Genomic DNA, 24,269 nt, shown 5'->3' with positions numbered 1-24,269 from the left:
ATCTTAAGGAGAATTTGCATTCAACCTTTACCTTCAAAATGACCATATTTCAGGAAGCCTCTCCCTTACCTTTCCTTTGGAAATCGCAAGGTGATTCAATCTTATTTTTGAATCACAGTTAAAGGGCTATGAAGGAAGGAAAATAAACAGAAAGAGATAGACATTCCAAGACTTAACAGACATGTATTTTTAAACAATAATACTAGAGGGCATTCTAACACACTTGAAAATGTTAAATTAGTGACTGACTCCTCCAAACATCTGGGTGGTATGACTTATTCACTAAAACAGTTTCATTTCATCAAGAAAATTCAGGGACCACAGGTCCGCCCTCTGACTAACTTCAAAGGCAGAGTATTTTATTGGTTCTTTTGAAGTTAATAAAATGTAGCGGTCTCTGTCTTTCTACTATGCTCCTTTGTTTCAAAATGGGGAAAAACAGACTTTCCAAATATACCCTGTTCTGAAGTGACAGCTTCTCCAAAGTGGTCTGTTGTAACAAACATAATTAACCTCTTCTATAACAGGAAGGCAGGGCATTTCTGAATTTGGTTGCTTGCTATGCATTATGCACAAGGCATGGCTTGACTCATTTAATTCAATTGTTGGTGAGTCTACAGCATAAAATGCCTTCTGAGGTTATGAATCATTCTCAATGGAAATTGTCAAGCAAACATTAGATGCCTACTTATCAAGTAAGTTATTATAATGTGGAACTGTTCTCAGTTTTGGTTGGGTTTGAGTGTCTCTATAACCTCTTCCAATTTGGAGATTGTATAATTATATAATTAGATTCTGCTAAGCCTTCCCTAAGCTGCCCAGTCAGGAGGAATCTCCCCAAGTTTTGAACTGTCATGGTTCACAGTACAAAGTCTCTAACAAATGGACTTTACAGTCAATTTCTACCTCTTTTATGCCAGCATTTTTGATGAACCTACTTTTCATTTTGATTATAACTTCATATCCTTCATCACCAACACACTCTGCTCTTTCAGTATTCTCATGCTGTCTTCACTTACATCACTAGCCTCTTCACTTGCCTCAGTCACTTGGCCCAATATTCAATGAGCTACTTATCACAAGTCTAGAATCCCTTACCCCTTTAACCTTTTACTGTGCTTATCTAATTAATCATATATCCTGGGTTATGTAACACATACTCACATTCTCCTTCAACCTTTCCCCACTCAGGCAATCAATTCTATACACTATCAGATGAATCTTCTTAAGACATGAATGTGATTGTGTCATTCAAATACTTAAAAACCTTCACTGATTGTCTATTGCCTACTTTCACCTGGAATTAAAGACCTTACACAGTATTACACTACTTCTCTGATCTCACACTATACTACATTCCCATACTCTACTCCTGTTAGTCAGGAATAGTATGCATCTCCTCAACAAATCACTAATACTATCTTGCTTTTGTGTCTTTCATTAGACCTAGAAAGGTCCCAACTTTTCTCTACCTGATAAAATCTTTCCCATATTAAAGTCTAACTCAAATGCCACATCATACATCTTCCTCTGATCCTCATAACTAAATATGATCTCTCCTTCTTCTGATTTTTCAAAGTACATCCTCTAAACATGTCTCATGACCTTAGTAAGATCTTTGCATTCTATCATCTGTTCCTGATTTAATTTTTTCTTTTTTTCAAATTACATGTCAATAAAATTATTAATAATTGTTTTCTGACATTGTTCCATGTCCTCCCCTACCTCCAATTCCTCTCCTCTCACCAAGATGGCAGGTAATATGATATATGTTATGTATGCATTGTCAAACAATACATATTTCCTTGTTCATCATATTGTGAAAGAAGACACATTTCTCTTGTTTTAGAGAAAAATTCATGGCTGAAATAAAGAGAAGAATGGTATGCTTCAATCTGCATTTAGACATCATCAGTTCCTTCTATGGTGATGGATAGCCATTTTCATCCTGAGTCTCTTGGAGTCATCTTGATTCTTGCACAGTTGTCATTTACAGTTGATCATCATACACTATTACTGCTACTAAATACAATGGTCTCCTGGTTCTGCTCACTTCATTTTGTGTTACTTCAATAAGTCTTTTCCAGATATCTTTTGTGATCATCTTGCCTGTCATTTCTTAAGGCACAATAATATTCCATTAGAATCATATATCACAACTATCACAACTTCTTTAGTCATTCCCCAATTGATAGACATACCTTCAGTTTCCTCCAGTTAATCAGGTTCTTTGCCACCACAAAAAAAAAACTGCTATAAATATTAGGTCTTTTTCCTCCATCTTTGATCTCTTTGCGATTCAGACCTAGTAGGTGATAATGATGGATTAAAGGGTATGCACAGTTTAATGACCCTTTAGACATGGTTCCAAATGGCTCTCCAGAATGGCTGGTACTTGATTAAGCTCTCCAAAGGTATCTTTATATCATCTCCAAGCAAAAGGCTATATAAATGTTGTAGTCATTTCAGTCATGTCTGACTTTTCTTGTCCCTATTTAGAGTTTTTTTGAAAAAAGATACTAGCACGGTTTTCCATTTCCTTCTCCAGCTCATTTTATAGATGAGAAAACTAAGGCAAATAGTTAACAAATACATGCCTTATTCACTACCTTAAAGAGACTTAATATTACTGTGGTTCTCATTTCTCATAACTATGTAAATTTTAAGAGTTCCTGAGGTTGAGAAGTTCTTTATTTTCAAACCAACATGGCAATTAACTTCTCCAAACTGAGTAAAGCTAGCCCCTCAAGAAAAATACTACTCTTACTTAAACCTTTTCCTGTTTGACAGAATCTATCTTAGCCTGGAGGTTCTAGCATAGCTGTTGAAAACCCAAATTCACTTCTATTCCACAATGAAATATTAATGGAACACTTTAATTTGTTGATGATAAATTATTGTGGTTTTTTTAAAGAGGAAATTGGTCAAATGGTCAGAAATTTTCAAGAATAAAATTCTTAGACACAAGCAGAAATAATTCTGATGAAAAAGTCATGGAGGAACTTCTTCAATAGATTAGTATGTCTGTATAGGGAACTTATCTATCAACTCATATTTTTAAAAATAAATGTATAGGAGATAGAAACAAGGGCAAGTAACTCATGATGAATACAAAAGAATAGGTTACTTCTATTAAAATAGTATTAGAATATTTCAAATACTAGAATGAATTAAGGCTAACAGTGAATGCTAATGGCCATAGAAGGTATACTATAGTTATACTGGGGAAAAGAGAAGAATTAGAGAAGAAATAGGGCCGTTCCTAAGGAGAAATAAGATTATTTTGACAAAATGGTGAGAATACTAAATTACTCTATTATTATTTTATATTTATGTGTTTTTTTAAATAAAAGGAAAAGGGTCAGTGAAATAAAAGGGGGGAAATAGTTAATGGGGACTGGAAACTCAAGATAAATGATCATATGGTAATATAACATGAAGCTACTTTAAATGAGTCTCAAATGCTGATAAAACTGTATCCTAGGATAATGAAGAGAAGAAAAAAACACCTGGTAGATGATACTGACAAATCATAGTTGGGGATATTTGAAAGATCATGCTTGCTAAAAGAAATTCCATAATACTCAAAAAGGACAAATGTTCTGATTTTCAGAGAGAGATAGGGATGAAATCTAAAGATGATCAATATTACTTTAATTACAAGTAAAATTCTAGAAAACATTACTGCATGGATTATTTTTGAGTTCTTGGAAAGAGATAGAAAAGCTAGTATTACTTCAAGAACAGGTCAAACCAGTTGTTAAGATGACAAAAGGGGATAAATTTCCAAGAAAAATGTAAAAATAAGGGTGATATGGAGAAAGGTAGAGACTCGTCCAGAATTTGCTCACATATATATGATTATTTTTGTCCATTTTAGTCTGGACCTGTGATTTCACTGATAAAAGGAGCTATTAATGAGAAAATTCTTAAATTCCTGTACTTAGACAAATCATGACCAACTCTATAATTTAAGGTCTTATAATCCTGCCTGGTACACTGACACAATAACTGATTTGCTTAGAATCACATAGTTAATATCCATCAGAAACAAAATTTGAATTCAGTTCTCTGAGACTATCAAACAGCTTCCTAGCCACTCTTTCACATTGCTTCTTTTTCTCATGTTATATAGAAAAAAACACCACCTATCTTTTTTGTTATTCTAATGATAATAGTTATTTTTCTATTCATTAGAGCATTATATAATTATAATACATCCATTTTATGCCTCCTTCTTGGTTTCAATATTCCAATGTAATTCATATAATTTATGCCAATCCTTTACATGTATTTTTGTTTATGTATTCCTCATTTTGTGTCACACTGGTGTGATTATTTTGAATCAACTAACTCATCAGTTTCAAGAAACAGCCACACTACCACCATAGTTCAGCAAATCAAAATTTCAGTTAGGTTTATATGCCAACAGAAAGTTGCATAAGAGTAGGCTCATAAGTAAAAAACAAACAAACAAACAAAAACTTGAAAAGTAGATCATGTAGCAAGAATGGTGGGTAATACATGGATATCCAGAATGTTTTTCTATTAACTAGAAAATAATAAATAATAAACTAGAAAATAATAAATGAACAAGAAAGTTGCTAGAATGTGATGTAGATCATATGTAAATGGTATATGAAGAGAAAAAGGCGGATGAAAACTGTACCTAGTGAGGTGAAATCTGTAGTCTAAAGTGGAATTGAATCTGTAGCAGTAGAAGGAGTACTAACCTAATGAGATCATTAATCCATCCACTGAAGCCATTTCTAAATCAACCAAGCATTGTATGACTTTTGGCTTTTTTTTTATGGCATTTTATGAGTTGTTTGATGGCATTGAGTAGACAACAATTGAAGTATTGGAGAGGACCTTATGATTATCTAATCCAACCCATTCATTTTACAGATAAGAGCACTGAGGTTCAAAAAGAAGCCATTTCCACTATTTTTTAAAAGTTGAATCTCAGGAGGCAGCTAGATGGCTCAGTGGATTGAGAACCAGGCTCAGAGACAGAAGTTCTTGGGTTTAAATCTGGTTTCAGACACTTCCTAGCTATGTGAACCCAGGAAGATCACTTAACCCCCATAACCTAGTCCTTACCACTCTTCTGCCTTAGAATATTAGTTCTAAGATGGAATGTAAGGGTTTAAAAATGAAATAAAATAAAGTAGAATCTCAGACTTCCTTATTGAGATAGAGTGATTAAAATTCTCTTTTGAATAGCTAGCAACTAGAAGAACCAGAAGTACAGCCCAGATCTCTTCACTCCATGACTTGGATTCTTCTTCTTGAGCTAAGCTGCCTCAATAATTCCATCTAATATTAATATATTCTCACAACATTTAATTTTCACTATAATCATCTGTGAGGATAGACATTCTTGTCCTTATTTTAATAAATGGAGGAGCTAAAGTATAGAGAGGTTTGGTGATTTCCTCATGATCACACATTGTGTGAATTAAAAAAAGATCAAGGGGTGTTTCTATTTGATGATCCCAATATTATTCACTATGCTCCCCCTATTATTCTAATTTGGCAATCCAAAAATTAATATTAAAGTCTATAAAGAAAGCCCAAGAGTAAGTTATGAAGTAATTCCCCTTGGGCAAACTACTTTCTCAAATAGATAAAAGAAAATAATTATGTAACCTGCTTGAAATTCAGGAATGTTGAAAATCCTTCTTTTCAGCCTCAAGGGTTACACTCCCAAGGACAGGAAATAGTAGGAGGAAAGGAAATTTATTTTTTTTCTATTTTATCTTCCTTTACAATCAGTATCCATATGTCACAGAGTGCAGAACATATTTCAATATCAAATTTTGGGAAAACCCAATCCATGTTATCAAGACCATAACCTCTCACTATATCTGTATCTAGTAAAGACCCCAGGCGAAAAAAGAACAGATTTCACAGGAAAGATTTCCTTTTCACTTACAATGAATTTCTACAGGTCTGATCATTTATGGACATTTTTTGGTATTTTCCAATGCCAGTACCATACTTGTTTTCTTTACTATTAGTAATAGTAAGCTTAGAGAACAAAACAATCTTTGCAACAAACAGAGTTTCCCCAAAACACTTTTTTTAAAGTAAAAGAAAAGAGGAATCATCCATTTATTTTATGCTTGCAAGCCATTGTATGTTTTTTGCAAATTTCTATTATCCCTGAGAAGGTCTTTCCCTGGAAAAGGGGTAGGAGAAGAGATCTGGGGGTCTAGTATTTAAACTAAGTAAGGAATATATTATACATTTCCTCTCTTAAATGGGTTACATTTGTGGATTACATGTGAGGCTGGACAGTATGATCCAGTTTTCCTTGGATCTATCTGAACTTGTAATAAGGTAATCATTGGCATTTCAGGCCTACAGATCCAAGAGTCATTAAGAATTACCTGACCTCAACTGCAACAAGTCTTTTGAACATAAACTATTTGTACAGTGCTATGTTGGGCACAGAGGATAATACAAAGATTAAATAGAGCAAAATCCTCATACTCATGGAGATCACAATCTAGTGAAGAAATAGTGTATATACATAAATCACCTACTTCTTTCAACAACATCCAAAGAGAAACATGCAAATATTATTTAACCTAAACAGTAACATCTCTTTCAAAATTTGAATGTTGGAGATACAGATGGTGAAGGCAAGTTTTAAAAGAAATTTTTCAGAAACTAGATCTAAAGCCCAGAGTAAACAACAGTGCTTCAGAGCAAGCATAATTTGGAACAATTCAGGTGTTGCAGAGAAATACATTTTCATAAAAATCAGAATGTTATTTTTGTATGCTGTATCACTTAGATAACTGTTCGGTTTTATTTGCTGCAATCAGTTTTTTAAAGTAAGTTTTAGGACATAGAAATGTAATTTTGAATTATCAATAAATCTAGAGAGGGAAGGGAAGAAAAGATTATTTAAGGCAAAATAGCACCAGCTTATGGGAATGAAAATATTACTACTTAAACTTTTGATTTTATAATAATCCATCATTCAAGAAGCATTTCATATAGTACCTATGATATATGGTATCTCATAAGGTAAGTTCTGGAGATGTAAAAATAAAAGCAAAGCTGTCGAGGTTCTCAAGAAAAATAGCATGTATACATACAAATATAACAACAGTTACAATACCCTTTCCACATATCAATGGAGTTATTGTAACTTTCAGAGAGAAGAGAATATCAGAGAACTGACATTTAACTGTGATGGGATGGGCTGTGTTGGCAGAGGTACTACGAAAGAACTAATTTCAGGGACTCTTCATTTTTATTTATTTGTATCCCCAGCACTCACATAATGTTTGGCATATTATAGATGCTTTAACAATGCTTTTTGAATTCAATTCTTTGTAATGGGTTCTGAATATTATAAGAACAAAAAATACTTAGTTTGGATACTCCAATACTTTTAAATATAAAGAATTTTTAAGTATGGATCCTCCCTTGACTGGGGAGATATATAGCCCTCCCATACCTTATGTGGAGATTAAAATTAATATGCAAAAGCTAAGTATTATATTTTTAAGGTTTTATTAATAATAAACTAACATAAAAAAACTAGAGCAAAAAGGTGCTAAACTAACTTCAGTCATGGTATTGAAGAAGAGAGAAGAAGAGGGAGGAGCTACAGAACTCATTAAACAATAATATGACCAAGCAAATGTTGAGGCGGAGGAGAGATTAAAGGGAATTGTGGGAAATACTAAGGGATTTCTGGGGGATGAAGTCCAAGGGTTCAAAATCTCCATTTATACATTTAGGAGACTGCTTCCTAAGTTTCTATGACCAGAAAAGTTCATCACCTAAAGACTAACCTATTGATGAAAAAGCTTCCTAATTAACTAGGCTGGTGCTTTTTATGGTACATAACCTTTTACTGGACCAGGAGTCAAAACTTTTCAAATTTAGGAGTAACTTATGCACTTTTAATTGGTTGAGTCTCATGAACTCAGAGAACCTCCATTCACAATGAGGTTTTAGTGAAGGGCTTCAATAGGGAGTTTGCATACTTACTTCATTAAAAATAAATGGAACTTCTTTCTTCTCCCCCACTTTCATAGAAGAAATAGGAAATGTTGCTGTGCCTAGTGTCTCATCCATGACATAATTGGCATCCATTAAAGTAATCTAAGGTTATGACAAGACAAAGTATATGTTAGTTATGTATAATTTGCTATAACTCTGTGAGCAATTTCTAATATACCTCCATCTCTATCTCATACATAAAACATGAATGAAATTGAGTTATGCTCCAAATACAAGTAATGGAAGTTCTCCAAAATCATTAACTACTGAAATTCTATAGTCATAAAAGTAATCATTTTGTTTTGATTTTCAGACTCCTAATTGCAAAATGGACCTTTACTGAAAGTGTCCAACTATTGGAAATGTATAGTGAATAGTTTTTTCCCTTTTAGTAGAATGTCTTCCTTTTGACCTGGCATGTGTTTCCCCCAAGGACACATGAAATAGAGTTGTATATTGCACAATTCATGGATTCTCTCTTTGGTACAAACATTCCCAGAGGTACACCCTATTATATTATCTAGATACACTGAAGTGGAAAGAGATAGGTGAGAACCAACCTTCCACCTCACAATGACAGATTGAAGATATCAGAAGGCACTCTGAATGACAACTGACTATTCAAAGTACCTCTCAAATTCTACATCTCCTCTTTTGTTTACCTCCAAAATGTTTTCCTGATTAGGGTCCAAAATAAATTCAAAAGTTTCATTCCACACAGGGTTCACATCATTATTGAAGTGTCTTGTCCGTTTTCTGCTATCAGGAGTTGAGGAGATGAAAAGTTCCACATAAGGATCTGGGGTGTCAACTATACCAAGGAAAGAGTCAAAAAGGAAAGCTATAAGTAAGAAATACATTTGGCATCAAGTAATTTATTTGGAATTAAAATTTTAAATTATTTTTATTACACTGAAGATAATATAGTAGAATAATTTTATAAAGAGTCACACAAAGCGAGAAAGCACTCATTTTAGACAAATGGCCAAAGTATATCATGGACTAGTTGAAGAGTCCATATGTAAATACACCTTTTTACACAGAAACTTTCTGGCCTTCATAGGATTCTTGTGAGGGGAAACCATTTTCCAGAGAGTATTAAGGAACAGAAGTTCAAATGCCTTTTGAGAGAATCATAGTAAATCATTGGCATGGACATTTTAAGAGTTGAGTTTTCAGAATTTAAAGTGGAGTTTTCCAAACAAAAGATCACAGTGTCCTTCTAATTGTCACTATAACTTTGGAAACTTTTAACACAGAATAAATTATTATGGAAGAAGAAATAATAGGATGTCCATTTCTAAGATAAATCGATGAATTTGTGCACATATGTTGCTTTTACAGAGAGAACTAGTAAAAAGAGGTTGGAAGTATGTGGTTAAAAATATCAGTAATAAATCATGGGATCTTGAGCAAATAGTTTGACCTCTTCATTTTAGTTTCCTTATCTATAAAATGAGAGGGTTAGATGGAATAATCTTCAAGGTCCCTCCCAACTATATAATTCTATGAACTGAACTTTTTGCCAAAATATAACTTATTACCCCAAAGAAAAATGGCTAGAAAATAAAGGCTCCTTATTCTCCTCCTTCTAAATAAAAGTAATATAAGCAATGAGAAGTAGAAGTTTAGAGGAAAATGGATCAATGTTCCAGGGTAGGCTCTATGGAGCAGCTAGAAATTTAGTGTGGCCTTAAAGAAGAAAAAGGATTTAAATAAGGAAAAGCTGAAAAAAGGAAGTATATTCAAGTTGGAGAGAATAGCAAGAATGAAAAAAAAAGTATCTGTTAAATTAAATTAAATGCAATGATTAAAATTTAGATCAGCAAAGATATTTCCTACCCATCTAGCTTTCTTATATTTTATTGTTCACCTTTCACTGAGATATAGCATAACTGGCTTTCTAGCTATTCTGTCCACCTAGCATTATATATCTCCCATCTCCACATCTTGATATTGGCAGTCCTCCATGACTGAAATGCCTTTCCTCCTTACTTCTACATCTTTAGATAGTCATCTCACAAATGAAGACTTTTCTGATCCTCTTCCTCCCTCACCTGATAGTGATAGTATCACTTTCCCAAAGTGATAGTATCACTTCCCCAAATCACTTTATATTCATTAGATTGTGTGTCACTAGTGACTAGCAGAGAGTCTATAGCTTTGGATTCTTGAACAAAGATCACAGACAATTGGTGAACAAAGGTCCCTGTAGCTCTTCCTCCTCAATACTCTGAATAATTTTTGGCATTTCAAAAATAAGTAGAAACTTAATAAATGATTGTTGGCTGATTTTTTATGTATTTGGAGGACAATCAACTTAGATGAGGGCATCTGTAACAGAGAGTGTGGAAGAGGAAGTTACCTAGAAAAGCAAAGTTCTTTTAAGTTCCCTCTTGTCTAAGACAAGACCAGTCTCAGATTGTATACCCTGAAGATTCAGGAAGAATCAAGAAGATAGATATAGCTGGTATGAGAGAACTTATTTTTTCCACCCTGGCTACATAAAAAGCTTCACAGTCTAACCTAAATAAAATAACAGTACTACTACTGTTTCCTTTCTAGATGAAATGTAGGCTGAGAATTCCAGAGGAACCATTGCAGCTTCTGGCAGTCATTCATTACAACTTCACTCTACAACTTCTTCATTCATGTTCCTGAGAAGACAGGAAGACAGAAGAGGTTCATAGCATCACGGATTTAGAAATAGAAGGGAGACAGCTAGATGGCTCAGTAGTTAGAGAGCCAAATGAAGAGACAAGAGATCCTGGCTACAAATTTGACTTCAGATACTTTTTAGCTATATGATCCTGGGAAAGTTAACACCAAATGCCTAGCCCTTAGCTCTATTCTGTCTTGGAATCAATATTTAGTATAGATTCTAGAACAGAAGGTAAGGGTTTTTTTAAAAGAAATAGTAAAGTCCTCAGGGCCCATGAAGGACAGTCTTCTCATTTTCAGTGTTTAGTATAGATTCTAGAACAGAAGGTAAGGGTTTTTAAAAAAAAGAAGAGAAAAGTCCTCAGGGCCATGAAGGACAGTCTTTTCATTTTACATATGAGGAAACTGAACCCCTTAGAGTTTAAATGATTTGCCCAAACACACATACCGATAATGAGTGAGACTATTACCCAAGTCTTCCTGATTTCATGTCATACCTGCAATGTTCCTCCTCTTCATCTCTGCCTCAAGTCTCTATTCTACTGGAAGTTTTTGTCAACTCTTCTTAATTCTAGCACCTTCTTTTTTTATCTACTTCCTATTTATTCTGTATATAACTTACTTGAATATATTTATTTGTTTATCTTCACTTTTAGCTTGCAGGCTCCTTTAACACAAAAACTGCCTGTTGCCTCTTTTTGTAGCCCCAGTGCTTACCACAATGTCTGGCACATAGTAGTCATGTAATAAATATTTACTGACTGAATGACTTCAAACCTAGAATTCTATCTCTTGCACCACATTGCCTCCCTAAAAAAATGGGGAGCTTGCCATTCACCCTCTTGGATTTCCATCCTCCTATTCCAGATGTGATATTTAAATAAGCTGTAGAAATCCAGAAAGCAATAAAAATTCAGATCACTAACCCATTCCTGAAGACATAAAAGTTTCAATGACACAACCCACTCAAGTAGCTTAGAATTAAAGGTAACATTTTAATAGGCAAAAAATAATACTAAAGTTATATGAATTCAGTAAATTTATGATATGCTCTATGCCCCTTACTTCCAAATCTATTTTTCCCAAGAAAATAAAATTAAAATTTCAAGAGCCACCAATTTGGTGATTTGTGTAGGAAATATGTTTGTTTTGGTGGGGATAAGGGGATAAAGTCAATCTATCAAAATAAAGCTAAAAGATCAAGTTAGCAGATGTAGCCAAATTATTTCAAATGACTTATATAGTAGAAATTTCTCTGTTTTCTATTCTAACTTAAGAATTAAGAACCAGGATGCAACTGATCCACTCACAAAGAAAGCAATTAATGCAATGAGCAGTGGGAAAGCAGCAGTGGTTAAGAATAATAATGGCAATATCCACCAAAGAGGCTAAAATAAATAACTAATCTGGACAAGCTGAGGAATACCTAAAGAAGTAGTAAGCACTACTGGGGGAAACATTTGAAGGTATAGTATAAAATAGATTACAAAAGCACAGTTGGCTCCTAATTGGGATTTGAGGATTATTGGAATACATGCATGTTATAGATATTATCATATTTGCAATGTCAGCATTAGAAAAGAAAAAAAGATTCCACAAATATATTTCTTATCATAGTGTTTTCAGAAGTTCCTTGATGTGCATTCAAATGAATGCAGCAAATGAATTAACAAATAAATGAATAAATATTGAATTAATGAATAATTGCATTTTTTTAAAAACCTTCTTCTTACTTCTCTGTTTCCCAGATTACTTGCCTATAGGGCAAATCGCTTATTATTGTTTGCTTTTTTTTTTGAACCAAAAATGTGGTACAACAAAGCAGGTTACATGTGGAAATAAGTAACTTGACATCTCAGCCTTTTATCTAAATTTTGACACATACACCTATAGGTGAATATTGGATACTGGTCTTTTCTCTTCACATAAAGGCAACATGAAACAACATGTACCAATAGTTTCAGAATTCTAGTGCTGTAGCAACTTATCCAGAGGAGTGGTTGCTTTCCAAAAATCACTGTCATCCTATTAACATCTGCCTAAAGCAACACTGCTTTCCACCATTTCTGCTCTGTCAGAGCAAGATATTCAGTGATTCATGGTAGTTTCAGATATTTTCTAAGTGTAGCAATTATTTCAATTCAGTTCATCAATTGACATTTAAGTGAGTGAATTGAAAAGAGTATTTTATTGGATTTTGTGAAGATGGGATCATAATTTTACCCTTCACAATTTGAAGACAAAAGAACTTGGTTGAAATCCCACCTCTTGTATTAACTACTTCAGTGACTTTCTCCAATTCTCAACCTCTGGCCTCAGTTCCCTCATATGCAAAATGAGAGATTGGAAATAGAGAACTGTAAGGTTGTTTCTGTCCAAGAGTATTTTGGTAAATGTGTACAACAGCTCTCTGGGAGAAAAAAATGTATACATACATTCACGACATACTTAAATCTGAATTAAATTTTTATTTAATTAAATAAAAATTTAAATCTGTATTGTTAATATTTTCTCTATCACTTTCTTAAGTTAGTCAATCAACAAAACAATAAATCAAGCCCCGATTTTTGCATTTGTTGATTTCTAAGATACAAGTACTACTGAAAATTTAAGTATCAGCTCTTGAAACCCACTGTGATCTAGTCCCAAAACATCCCTGCTTTCGTCTCTCAATCTATGATCCTATACCTAACAAGTATTTACTATACTCAAGGTATTGTAGTCAATGTTAATAAAAAAGATGAAGACCAGTCCCTGGTCCACTTTAAGGCCACCAGTGTCAGCTCTGTGTGTTAGCATTCTATTAAAAAAATCAACTCAAATTAAAAATCATTTGAAATATATAAAAGGCTTTATTTAGAGTAGAAATCAAGGGTCAAAATCCTGTACTTTATATGTACTTGCTACATGATCTTATTAAGCCATTTAATCTCTTTAGGCTTCAGGTGTTACATCTATAAAATAAAGAAGTTGGACTAGATGGCCTTTACCATCTTTTCTGGATCTATATCTAAGTAAATACAAAGTTATTTGAAAAAGGATAGAGAAATAACAATTAGAGGAAATAGAGAAATTCTTGGAGGAGATACCACATGAACTTATCTTTGAAGAGAACTAAGGACTGTAAGAGGAAGAAATGAGAATGGAGTACTTTCCAGGCCCAGCCTGTGAAGGGGGCAAAGAGGCAAGACATGAAATGTGGAATTCAGGGACCCTCAGTCAGGTCAGGTTAACTGTCCAATTCCTGGAGCTATTCATCAGGTAGGTCACAATGAAAGACTGGAGTTCAGGAAAGATATGGGGCTGGATTTATAATTTAGGGAGTCCTTTAAAAAAAGATTACAGATGAAATAATGGAGACCTACAAGATGACTAAGAAAGAAAACAGAACAAAGAAAAGGACCAAGAAGAGAGAATATCTATAATTAATCAGTGGAAGATGGGTGATAGTCTAGCAAAGGAAAATGAAAGATCAGCAAATAGAAAGAAAACTAAAAGAAATTATCGTGAATTGTCATAAAAACTAAAGAAAGGCAAAATTTCTACAAAAAAGCAACTGTTCATGTCAAAATCAACAAAGTTAAAGAAAAATAAGAACTGATGCAGTGGAATGAGAGCCAGGCCTAGAGATGGGAGGTCTTGGAGTCAAATCTGACCTCAAGCACTTCTTAAGCAAGCAATTCATTTAATCCCCATAGCCCTAGCCATTAGCACTTTTATGCCTTATAACCAATGTTACTTTTTTGATTCTAAGATGGAAGATAAGAGTTTTAAAAAAGGAAAAAGAATGAAAACCTCAACAAGCTCTTTTTGTTTGACCCATATATACTTCTAACACTAGTAGTTAAGAATCCAATTTAAAAAAAAAAAAAAGAATATAACTTGTCATGGTTTCTGTCAGTGAGATGAACAATGAAAATAAGGAACACAAAGAAGGAAGGCCAGAAATTCTATAATGAAGATCTTACCCCTCGTTCATTGTTATGACATCAGGACTGGTAGCTTAAAAGCTTTAGGAATATAATGAATTAAATGATCATTCCATAACAACACCCAAACAAAACAAGATCAGTTTGACAGAGGAAAACCAACAGACTGGCTCCATGCCACAAAATTATTCTACTCTGTTACTAATAATGAGAAAAAAAAACTTAATCATCAACTTATACTGTTAAATATTTTTGACCAAAAAATTCAATAAGTCCAAAATTAAAATAAATTAGAAGACTAAGTTACAAGTTGAAATGGAATATAGTTCTCAATAGCCATATTTTTTAATAACCATGGTGCTCAGACATGCAGGTGACAAGACTATGAAAATATAGTAAAATGTAGATTATAGTCACAAGAGAATATGCAAAATTATTGTGTACTTTTCATGATACAATATAACTGCCCATTGAATTTGTGAATTCATTGAAGGTTAAATGTAATTTGAAATTTTTTTCCTAAGTTTGCTAAACAGAATTAAGCTTTCCTGCTTTAGCAAATATAATATAATGAACAAATCTGAATACTTAATGACAGAGGTTCTATATTGTTTCCATGTTATTATTTTCATTTCACTTTACTGGCACTGTGTACATATGTAAAACCAACCCAGAAGGCAAACCTGCTTTGGTTTCATTATGCTTGGGCATTCACATTGGTCTGTCACCACCTGATACCCTATCTTCTACTCTTTAGAATTATAGAAGCACAGAGTTGGCAAAGACAAATAAAGTTACCTATCCAACCCAAATCTAATCAAGAATCCCCTCAATGAAGCCTCCAAGTGCTCATCCAGGCTTGACTTAATGTACACTGTTTTCTTCCAAAACTATAGATTCCATTAAGGGACAGCTTGAATTGTTAGGATATGAGCATATGTGTTTATACAACACTTTGCCATTTTTTTAAAGTTAAGTACAGTCTAGCTAGGTGGCACAGTAAATAGAGCACCAGGTTTGGAGTCAGGAGGACCAGGATTCAAACATGGCCTTGGACATTTCCTAGCATGTATGCCTAGTTCTTTCTCTTCTCTCTTAAAGTTGGTACTAAGACAGAAAATAAATGCTTATTTTTTAAAAATAAAATTAGTTGCATTGATACTTTTTATTTAAAATATGTAGTCATGCTTCTTTCATAAAGTAAAACTGAGTTTAACTTATTAAATACTTCATCAACATGTAAGAAGATTCAGACAAAAAGTGTGGCAGAGTGGAGAGAGATCCAACTTTGGAACCAGGAGAACTCAGTACTCAAAGCAATTAATTAAGATGCTAAGTTACAAAGAAGGTTCTGACTTTCTTTGGTAGAGAACATTTCTTCATATATCTGTTCTTCCCTATATCAAAAAGAAAATCACAGGTCTAAACTCTATCCTTATTACTATATAGAAGTAAGAGTGTTTGAGCTTAGTTCCGTTAAAAAAATAATAGTTACATGGCAATGTATATCATCAACTACTCTATAAAGCAGAGCCTCAGAGTTTACTAGGGCAGTGATTACCAAAGTAAGGGTTCCTCAATACCCCAGAATCTATTAAAGGATAAATCACTCCATTGATAGGAAAATAGATTCTATCCCACCCACCCAGCAATAGCATACAGGGCTTACATCCAACACAGCAACTTCATCCTCTTCATTTATCATCTCCCTAAATTTGCCAACTACAGCCCTTCACCAAGCTGTGCAAGCTCCCAACCTCTCCCTTTCTTTCCTGGGCAACATGGTAACTCCTGTGCAGTTTTTCAGTGTGCAACTTCACAAGAATCACTGGGATAATTACACCTTCCCCACCCTAAAAACTAAACAACCTAGAATACCCACAATCAGGCTCACTGTTTATCTAAAGACTTCAGCAAGGACCCCTCTGTTCCCTGACTCTATACTCTTGGGCAGTGATCAAGTAAGAGCCTCACTTCCTCTAGTTTTTGTTTTTAGTGATATAGAATGAGTTATACAAGATGTGTAGGCATGAATGAGTTGCAGTATTCATCACAGATCCTAATCAATTTTCCTTCCTTTCAAAGCAACCCTTTTTCTAAATTTCCCTTTACTATTAAGAGCAATTCCACCTTTCATTGCATTGATTTCAATCTTGGTATCTTCCTCAATTCCTCAATCTCACCTCTAAAAAGTGAATCAGTTATCAGGTCTTGTAGTTTCTACCTTGACTACATCTCTCTATCTATGCTTTTCACTCTACTCACATATCTACTACCTTTTTTCAGGTCTTAATCATCTCTTTTGTGGACTATTGCCTCCTAATTTGGTTTCTTGTCACAAGTTGCTCCACTCTCTAATCCATTTTCCCCTTAGTTTCCAAAGTGGTTTTCCTATAACAACAGATCTGATAATGGCATGCTCCTATACCATCAATGAACTCTAAAGGCTCCCTACTAACTACAGAATTAAATACAAAATGCTTTTGTATTTAAATATTTTGAGAACCTGGTTTTTTACTTTCCTTTCCAATCTCTTTATACTTTGCATTTCCCCACCTATTCTATGTCCTTGCACAGGACACTCCATCTCGTATCCCCATGCCTTCGCAGTAGCTATCCCTTCTGCCTTGACTACTTTCCTCTTCTCAAATTCTTAAAATCTCTGGTTTCCTCTATGACTCAGCTTACCACTTTCTGCAATCAGCCATTCTATGTCTCCCTACTAACTAAGGCTTTTCCCTACAAAGTTATCCACTATCTCCTTCATATATCTATTTATATGTTGTCTCCCTCATTAGAATGTAAGCTCCTTGAGGGTAGAGATTACTTTTATTAACTTTTTTTGATCTTAGCACAATGATTGGCAAAATAAGAAGCTAATAAAGTTCAACAATTCATAAGTCACCTTTTTAGTCAAATTTGGTCATCATGACTTCCCAGTATTCAGTTTTTATTTTTAGTTGTAGCTCTTTCTATTAATGTTTTTCTTGTCATTGTGCATATGGTTATCATGACTTTGCTTATTTCACTCTTCATCCGTTCTTAAAAATCTTTCCAGGCTTCTTTTGATCAAGATCTCAATTTTATTTACAATTTTTATTCACAATTTATTTATAATTTTATTCCTCAATCAGTGGGAATCTACCTTATTTCCCAATTCTTTGCTGCCACGAAAAAAAATGCTGCTACAAGTATTTTGGTTTATATGGAGCCTCTTTTTGTTAGTGACCTCTCTGGGGTGTATGCCTATCAATGGAATATCTCTGTCAAAAGGTATGAATATTTTAGTTATTTTCTTTACATAATTTCAAATTTCTTTCCAGAATGTTTGCACAAATTTACAGCTCCACTAACAATGCATTAGTGTACTTGTCTTTCCACAATGTTACCAAAATAGACTATTCTAACATTCTGTTATCTCTAGGTGAGGGGTGTTCTGATTTGACTTTCTCATGTTATTGATCATTTGTAACATGTTTTCACAAGGTAGTTCAAAGTTGGCAATTCTTTTTGAAATTATTTTTATATTCTTTGATCATTTATATATCAGGGAATACATCTAATTTTTTAAAACTAAACAAAAAATCCATAAAACACAAGAATATTTTAAAATAAATTGGGAAATTATTTCATATGTTCTTTAAAATTCATGAAATTCAATTTTCCACACCCACTCTATTCTTCCAAGTCTTAGAAAATGCAAGAGAAGCAGATTTGGGAGACATATTTTCTTGAAGAAGTTACTCATAGTGAAATCATGTTCCATGAAGAGACTGTTAGTAGATAATTGCTTAAGATAAATTCAAATGAAAAAATCATGGCTGGATAGAAGAAAATATGTCCGAAATATTAGTAAACCAAAACTCATGAATGTCTTTAACCTGCAGGCTAATATTGTTGGCTAACACTTAATTGTTTGTGATTCAGAGAGATAGAGGCAACAGGTGGCTATTGGACATTTTTTACCAACAATATTTAAAAATTTATAATAGTCTTTCTTTTTGGTTCAATTGTGGAAAATTTTCAGGCAAATCAAATATATATATATATATGTATGTGTGTGTGTGTGTAGAGAAATTATAAAGGATCCCTCATTTTAAAAAATTGAACACGGGATTATTAAAAATTCATTATTTCTCCTGGCAGAATAAAAATGATATAAGACCTTGGGATTGAGGTGTGTATATAAAGAAATTGTATTACAAAGCAAGGACCATACTGAATATGTCAATAATAAATGTGCTCTTCAGAAATTGCTATAGTACCCTAATTTCTGAGGAAAATGGTTCTAAAAGATATATACTATCTTGAAGTGATAATGTTAGCTTTCAAGACTTCAAAGCATGGCAAGAAGAAAAAATATTTTTTCTCATTGTTTGGACCAAAAAAGTATTTTGAAGTATACCAGACATCTCCTGGAATGCATGTAATCCTTGGTATTATTCAATACTTTAACATTGCCAAGTCTAGTACAAAGCTATTTTCATGGAGGAAAGAAATGACATTTTTCTATTATAATGAACAGTTCCATAAACTATCCCTTCTATTAGGAAAAAAGCCAAGGAAAACAGTTTTCCTTTTCCTCTCTTTTTGATCTCTTTAGAGTATAAGCCTAGTAGTCATGCATAGTTTAATTATTTGGGGGACCTAGTTCTAAATTGCTTTTCTGAACTACCCTACAAATTCAGAACTCTAACAGTATATCAATCATCTCCCAAAGCCTCAGCAACATTTGTCCTTTTCCTTTTTTTGTCAACTACCAATCTGATGGGTGTGTAACATAATCTCAGAGCAACTTTAATTTTTGCTTCTTTAATTATTAGTGATTTGGAGCATTTTCCTCTTATGGATATTAATAGCTTAGATTTCCTACTTTGAGGAAATAGAAATATGGAAATATTTTGAGGGTCTGTATCTTGTTCATGTATGAGAAAATCTACCTTTAAATTATATTATAATTATAAAGATGTATTTATGGTCCATACTCCTATCCAAGAGAAACTGTTTCCATAGTAGATAAGAGTTTAGGATTCTGAATGAGGAAAACCTGGATTTAAATTTTACCACTGATACAAACTCTATGGCCACAGACAAATCACCTAACTCTTTTGAGGCTCAGACATCCTACTAAAACTTAATTATTATTTTATAGATGGATACTCTCTGTACTGGGTCTCTAACAATGCTCACTGAATAAATATGATAAGATCTAATTTCCTGTTATTATGGGCAGCTAGTGGCACAGTGGATAAAGTTCTGGGTCTTAAGTCAAGAAGACTCATTTTTAGTGAACTCAAATGTAGCCTCAGGCACTTGCTGTCTTTGTGACCCTGGGCAAGTCACTTGACCTTGCTTACCTCAGTTTCTTCATTTATAAAATGAGGTGGAGAAGGAAATGGCAAACCACTCTTTGCCAAGAAAACCTCGAATGGGGTCACAAAGAATTGGACACAATTGAAACAACTGAACAACAACTTGGAATTGTTAACTTCAAATATTAGTTCAGCTCATGTAGTAACAGAAAGGTTTAATGTAACACATGAGACTCTATTCTTCTATCATATCTGCATTAAAGTAGCAGTACCTGCCAAGATTCTGAGTTTCTGGAGTAATAGTTAATTAGTACTTAAATACACATTACTAAGCCAAAGATAGGCCTACACATTTCCACAGTGTAAACTACAGCTGTTTTTAAACAATGAGCCCCATAGTCTCTACAGGACATATCGCAGTATTAATAAACCAGGTGGCTACAATCTGCTTTGTTTAACAGATAATTTTTAAAAGTCAACTTGGGTTTTTGGTTGTTTGTTTTTTAAATACCTGGCAAATGAGTGTGTCAGACTTAGGTTGGAGATAGACTCACTCAAGTTAATTTGAGGAATTGCTCAAGTTCAATGCAGAGAATCTAAAAAAAGTCCCAGGCACCCCCCAGGCTATATTGTATATGACCTTCAAAAGGCAATTCTTTTATGGAAACCTTTCCTGTAAGGCTGTTATTTTAAAACTGATTAAAGGAATCCGGGTTGTGAAAGATAAATGAAAATATTTAGGAATCTATTAATATTGAAAGAAGTGGGAGGGAATTGGGTAAAAAGAGCCAGGAGCAATTGAAGAGTTAGAGAGGTTAAGAGAAAAGCTAACAGGGAGTAGAATTTATTTCAGAGATAAATCCAGCACATTGCCAATGGTGGCTTGTGGATATTTCTCAAAACAAATTAATATTGGTCTTTGTTTTCTTCCTATTATCTTTTCTTCTCTCCATCCCCTCCAAAATATTTTAAGGCTACCTGATGAAGAGGATTAGCCAAATTTTGAGGGGGAAAGAAAGTTTCTTTTTTTAGGCCATAGCATTTTTTATCCTTCTGTATCTGCATCTCCATCCTATCTCATCTCTTTCCAGCAGTTGCTGAGAGTAACATTTGCTGATAAAATTACTCATCCAACAAGGAAATAAAATAGATTCTCATGAATTATTTCATTATCCTAAAGCTGTGGTTTACTTCAATGAGTAGAGGTATTACCTCTATTATTAATGAGTAGTAGTAATACCTGTTTCCATATGGAAAGAAAGAAAGAGAGTGTAAGGCAGACAGAGACTGAGTCAGAGTCAGAGAGAGAATAAATAAGAGAGATAGATTGAGAGGGAGAAAGAGAATGAGAGAAAATGAAAGAGAAGAATAGAAAAAATGAGAGAGAGTGGGATGTGAGAGAGTAAGAGAGCGAGGGAGGAATTGGGAGACAGAGAAAAGGCAGAGAAAGAGAGGGAGGGAAGGAGAGAGACAGAAGAATGGAGGGAGCAGGATAGAGAGAGAAAGAAGGAGATAGGGGAGAAAGAAAAAGAGAGAGTCAGACAGACAGAGAAGGAGAGAGAGGGAGGGAGGGAGGGTAAAAGTTGGGGAAAGAGAGAGAGAGAGAGGAAGAGGCAGACAGAAAGACAGGGGGAGAAAGATGGAGAGAGAGGAAGAGGGAGAGGGAGAGACAGACAGGCAGACAGACAGAGGGAGAAAGATGAATAGAGAGGGAGAGGGAGAGAGAGAGAGAAGGAGATAAGGAGGGAGGGAGGGGGAGACAGAGGGAGGGAATAATGACCATGATGTTTTCCTTTCTCTAGGTAAAACAGCACTGCAGTGGTTCCCTGGCCTCCTGACTCAGCATTCTTTCCAAAATGTCATTTCTTAAAATGTACAAGCTCAATTTTGCAGGCACACACACTTTGCCAAATTCCAAGAGCTACTAGGAAACATGTTTCATATTAATGTAAAAAGAGCTCTTCTGACAAATTGAACCGGTTGGGGGAGGAAGAGAAAGAGAGGTTTATATTTTGATATTCAAAGAGGGAAATACTGTAGAAGGAAAAGCTGCTATCTTACAATCAAGCCCAGTCCCTTGACACCGGTAACTACATAAGGTTCCCTGTCAAACAAGCAGAAATACTTACGCATATCACCAAAGGCGCCTTTTGTCACTTTCGTGGCCCTTAACACATTCACCGTGAACTTGTGTGAATACTGATGCTCCACCTGAAAACCAAAGACATCAAATTGGTAAGAAAAATCTCCCCCAAAGAAACTACCAATTGATTTCTTTTCCTTCCCCGCCTTAAGTCCAAATAAGAGATGTCCAATTCAGAAAGAGCTTAAAATGCATACCAGAAACATTGTTGCTCTATCCTTATGATGCTGCTCTTTATCCACTTCTCCACCCACATCACTCCCTCCCACCCCCCTTGAAACTTCACTGGAAGTTAATACCACGCTCTAAAATATCTCTACAGCTTTACAGCTAGCTAAGGTAGACTGCCAAGTTTTCAAAGAAAAAAGTATAAATCACTGTTCCATCTCTCTCGGCATATTATGGGTACAATCACGTCCTGTACCTGAGAAGTGGCTCAGTCAGGTGAAGGAAAGAAATCAGAGCTAGGTAAAGGGAGGTTTGTATAATCAATAAACATTTATTAAATGCCTTCTTCTTTGTGGAAATATCCCAGTGTAATGTTTGTCAAATCTTCTGAACATTAAACGAGAGGATCTTGATCTTTTTTGTCATGGACCCCTCTTTGGCTGGCTAGTAAAACCTATCAATTCTTTTTCTATAATGGGTTTTTTCCCCTTTAAACCCTTACTTTCTATCTTAGTAATCACTCTTAAGACAGAAGGGCAAAGTCTAGGCAAATGTGACTTGTTCAGTATCACATAGCTAGGAAGTGTCTAAGGGCAGATTTGAACTCAGGTCCTCTTGACTCCAAGTCTGGCACTCTATCCACTGTGCCACCTACTTGCCCCTAAAATGTTTTAAATGAACAAAATAAAATATGTGAGATTGCAAAGGAAACTAATTATACTAAAATACAATTAGAATTTTTTTTAAAGTTCATGACATGCCAGGTTAAGAAGTTCTGTACTAAGTGAGCTAATATCTATTATTTTCAAAGTTCTTCCTTTATTTAATTTGAATGCTACATGATACTTTAAGATCCAGAAAACTCTTGGTTGAAATCCTACTTCTGACACAGACTAACAATTTACATAGTGACTATTATGTGCTGACACTGTACTAAGCATTTAACTCATTATGTTTTAACTCATTTAATCCTCACAACAACCATAAAAGGTAATGTTTTTTTCATCCCTATTTAACAGATGAGGAAACTGAGACAAATAGATGTTAAGCATCATGCCCAGGTAATATAACTAATCATGTGTGTTAAATTCAAATTTAAATTCAGGTCTTCCTTACTCTGGGTCCAGTGTTCTAACCAATGTATAACACAGAAGCCAGAAATTCTGTACACTAAAGCTAATGTGTATTAACTCACATGACATTCTCCCATATCTTTGCTCAAGTTCTATTTACTCAAATTTAATAAAATTTTAAGAAGTCTGTATATCTGGGTTCTAAGTCCAGAAGCAAATCAGAAGCAGCAAACATAAGAGAAGAAACTGACTGCTTTATGCACATAAAAAGGCAGCAAGAAGAAATGATGAGTGACAAATAGTAAAGTAAAGGCAAAACAAATTATAAGATTATTGGAAGGTGATCGTATGTTAGTCCTTAAGAGAAAAGAATAAGCATTTAATTAGCACCCACTGCAAATCAGATATTGGGCTAAATATTTTATAAATATTACCTCATTTGATCCTCATAACAATTCAGTGAGGTAGATGCTTTTATTCTCTCCATTTTAAAGCTGGCAAACTGATGCAAACAGAAATGAAGCAATTTTCTCATATTGCATAGTTAATAAATAACTGAGTCTACATTTGAACTCAGATCTTCCTGACTCTATGTCCATAATTTAGCTTTACTATACCACCAGAGGAGCCAATGTGCTCCACAAGAATCCCCAAACTCTGAAAATGCTCCAGAAGGGACAATGATGAAGAAAACTAAAGAATATCAGTTTTAAATATTCCACAAAACCCCTATCTTAAAGAGCACAGCTCACAGTATACTTGGAACCCTTGTTGTAATACAAGATAAGCCTGGAATCTGTCTGGAGGTAACAGACAGTCTATATTTGACCCAGTATCCAAGCAACCTGGCACCAAATTATAGCAGGAGACATGACTAGACAATTGCAAGAAGAAAGAAAGAAAGAAAGAAAGAAAGAAAGAAAGAAAGAAAGAAAGAAAGAAAGAAAGAAAGAAA

General features: G+C 34.3%; 1 protein-coding gene across 1 annotated transcript in view; it reads right to left on the bottom strand.

The window, feature by feature from the left end:
* PLA2G4A (phospholipase A2 group IVA) overlaps window positions 1–24,269 on the bottom strand; it is a 116,503-nt gene that overhangs the window by 79,775 nt on the left and 12,459 nt on the right. The window contains exons 2-4 of the mRNA XM_044673635.1: window positions 22,060–22,141; window positions 8,691–8,839; window positions 8,017–8,130 (exon numbers count right to left, since the gene is read on the bottom strand). Coding sequence (XP_044529570.1) covers window positions 8,017–8,130; window positions 8,691–8,839; window positions 22,060–22,141 — 345 coding nt within the window. The remainder of the gene's footprint in view (window positions 1–8,016; window positions 8,131–8,690; window positions 8,840–22,059; window positions 22,142–24,269) is intronic.

This window comes from Gracilinanus agilis, chromosome 4 (assembly GCF_016433145.1).
Source record: "Gracilinanus agilis isolate LMUSP501 chromosome 4, AgileGrace, whole genome shotgun sequence".
Classification (NCBI taxonomy): Eukaryota; Metazoa; Chordata; class Mammalia; order Didelphimorphia; family Didelphidae; genus Gracilinanus; species Gracilinanus agilis.
This window is presented reverse-complemented; position numbering and strand designations above follow the sequence as displayed.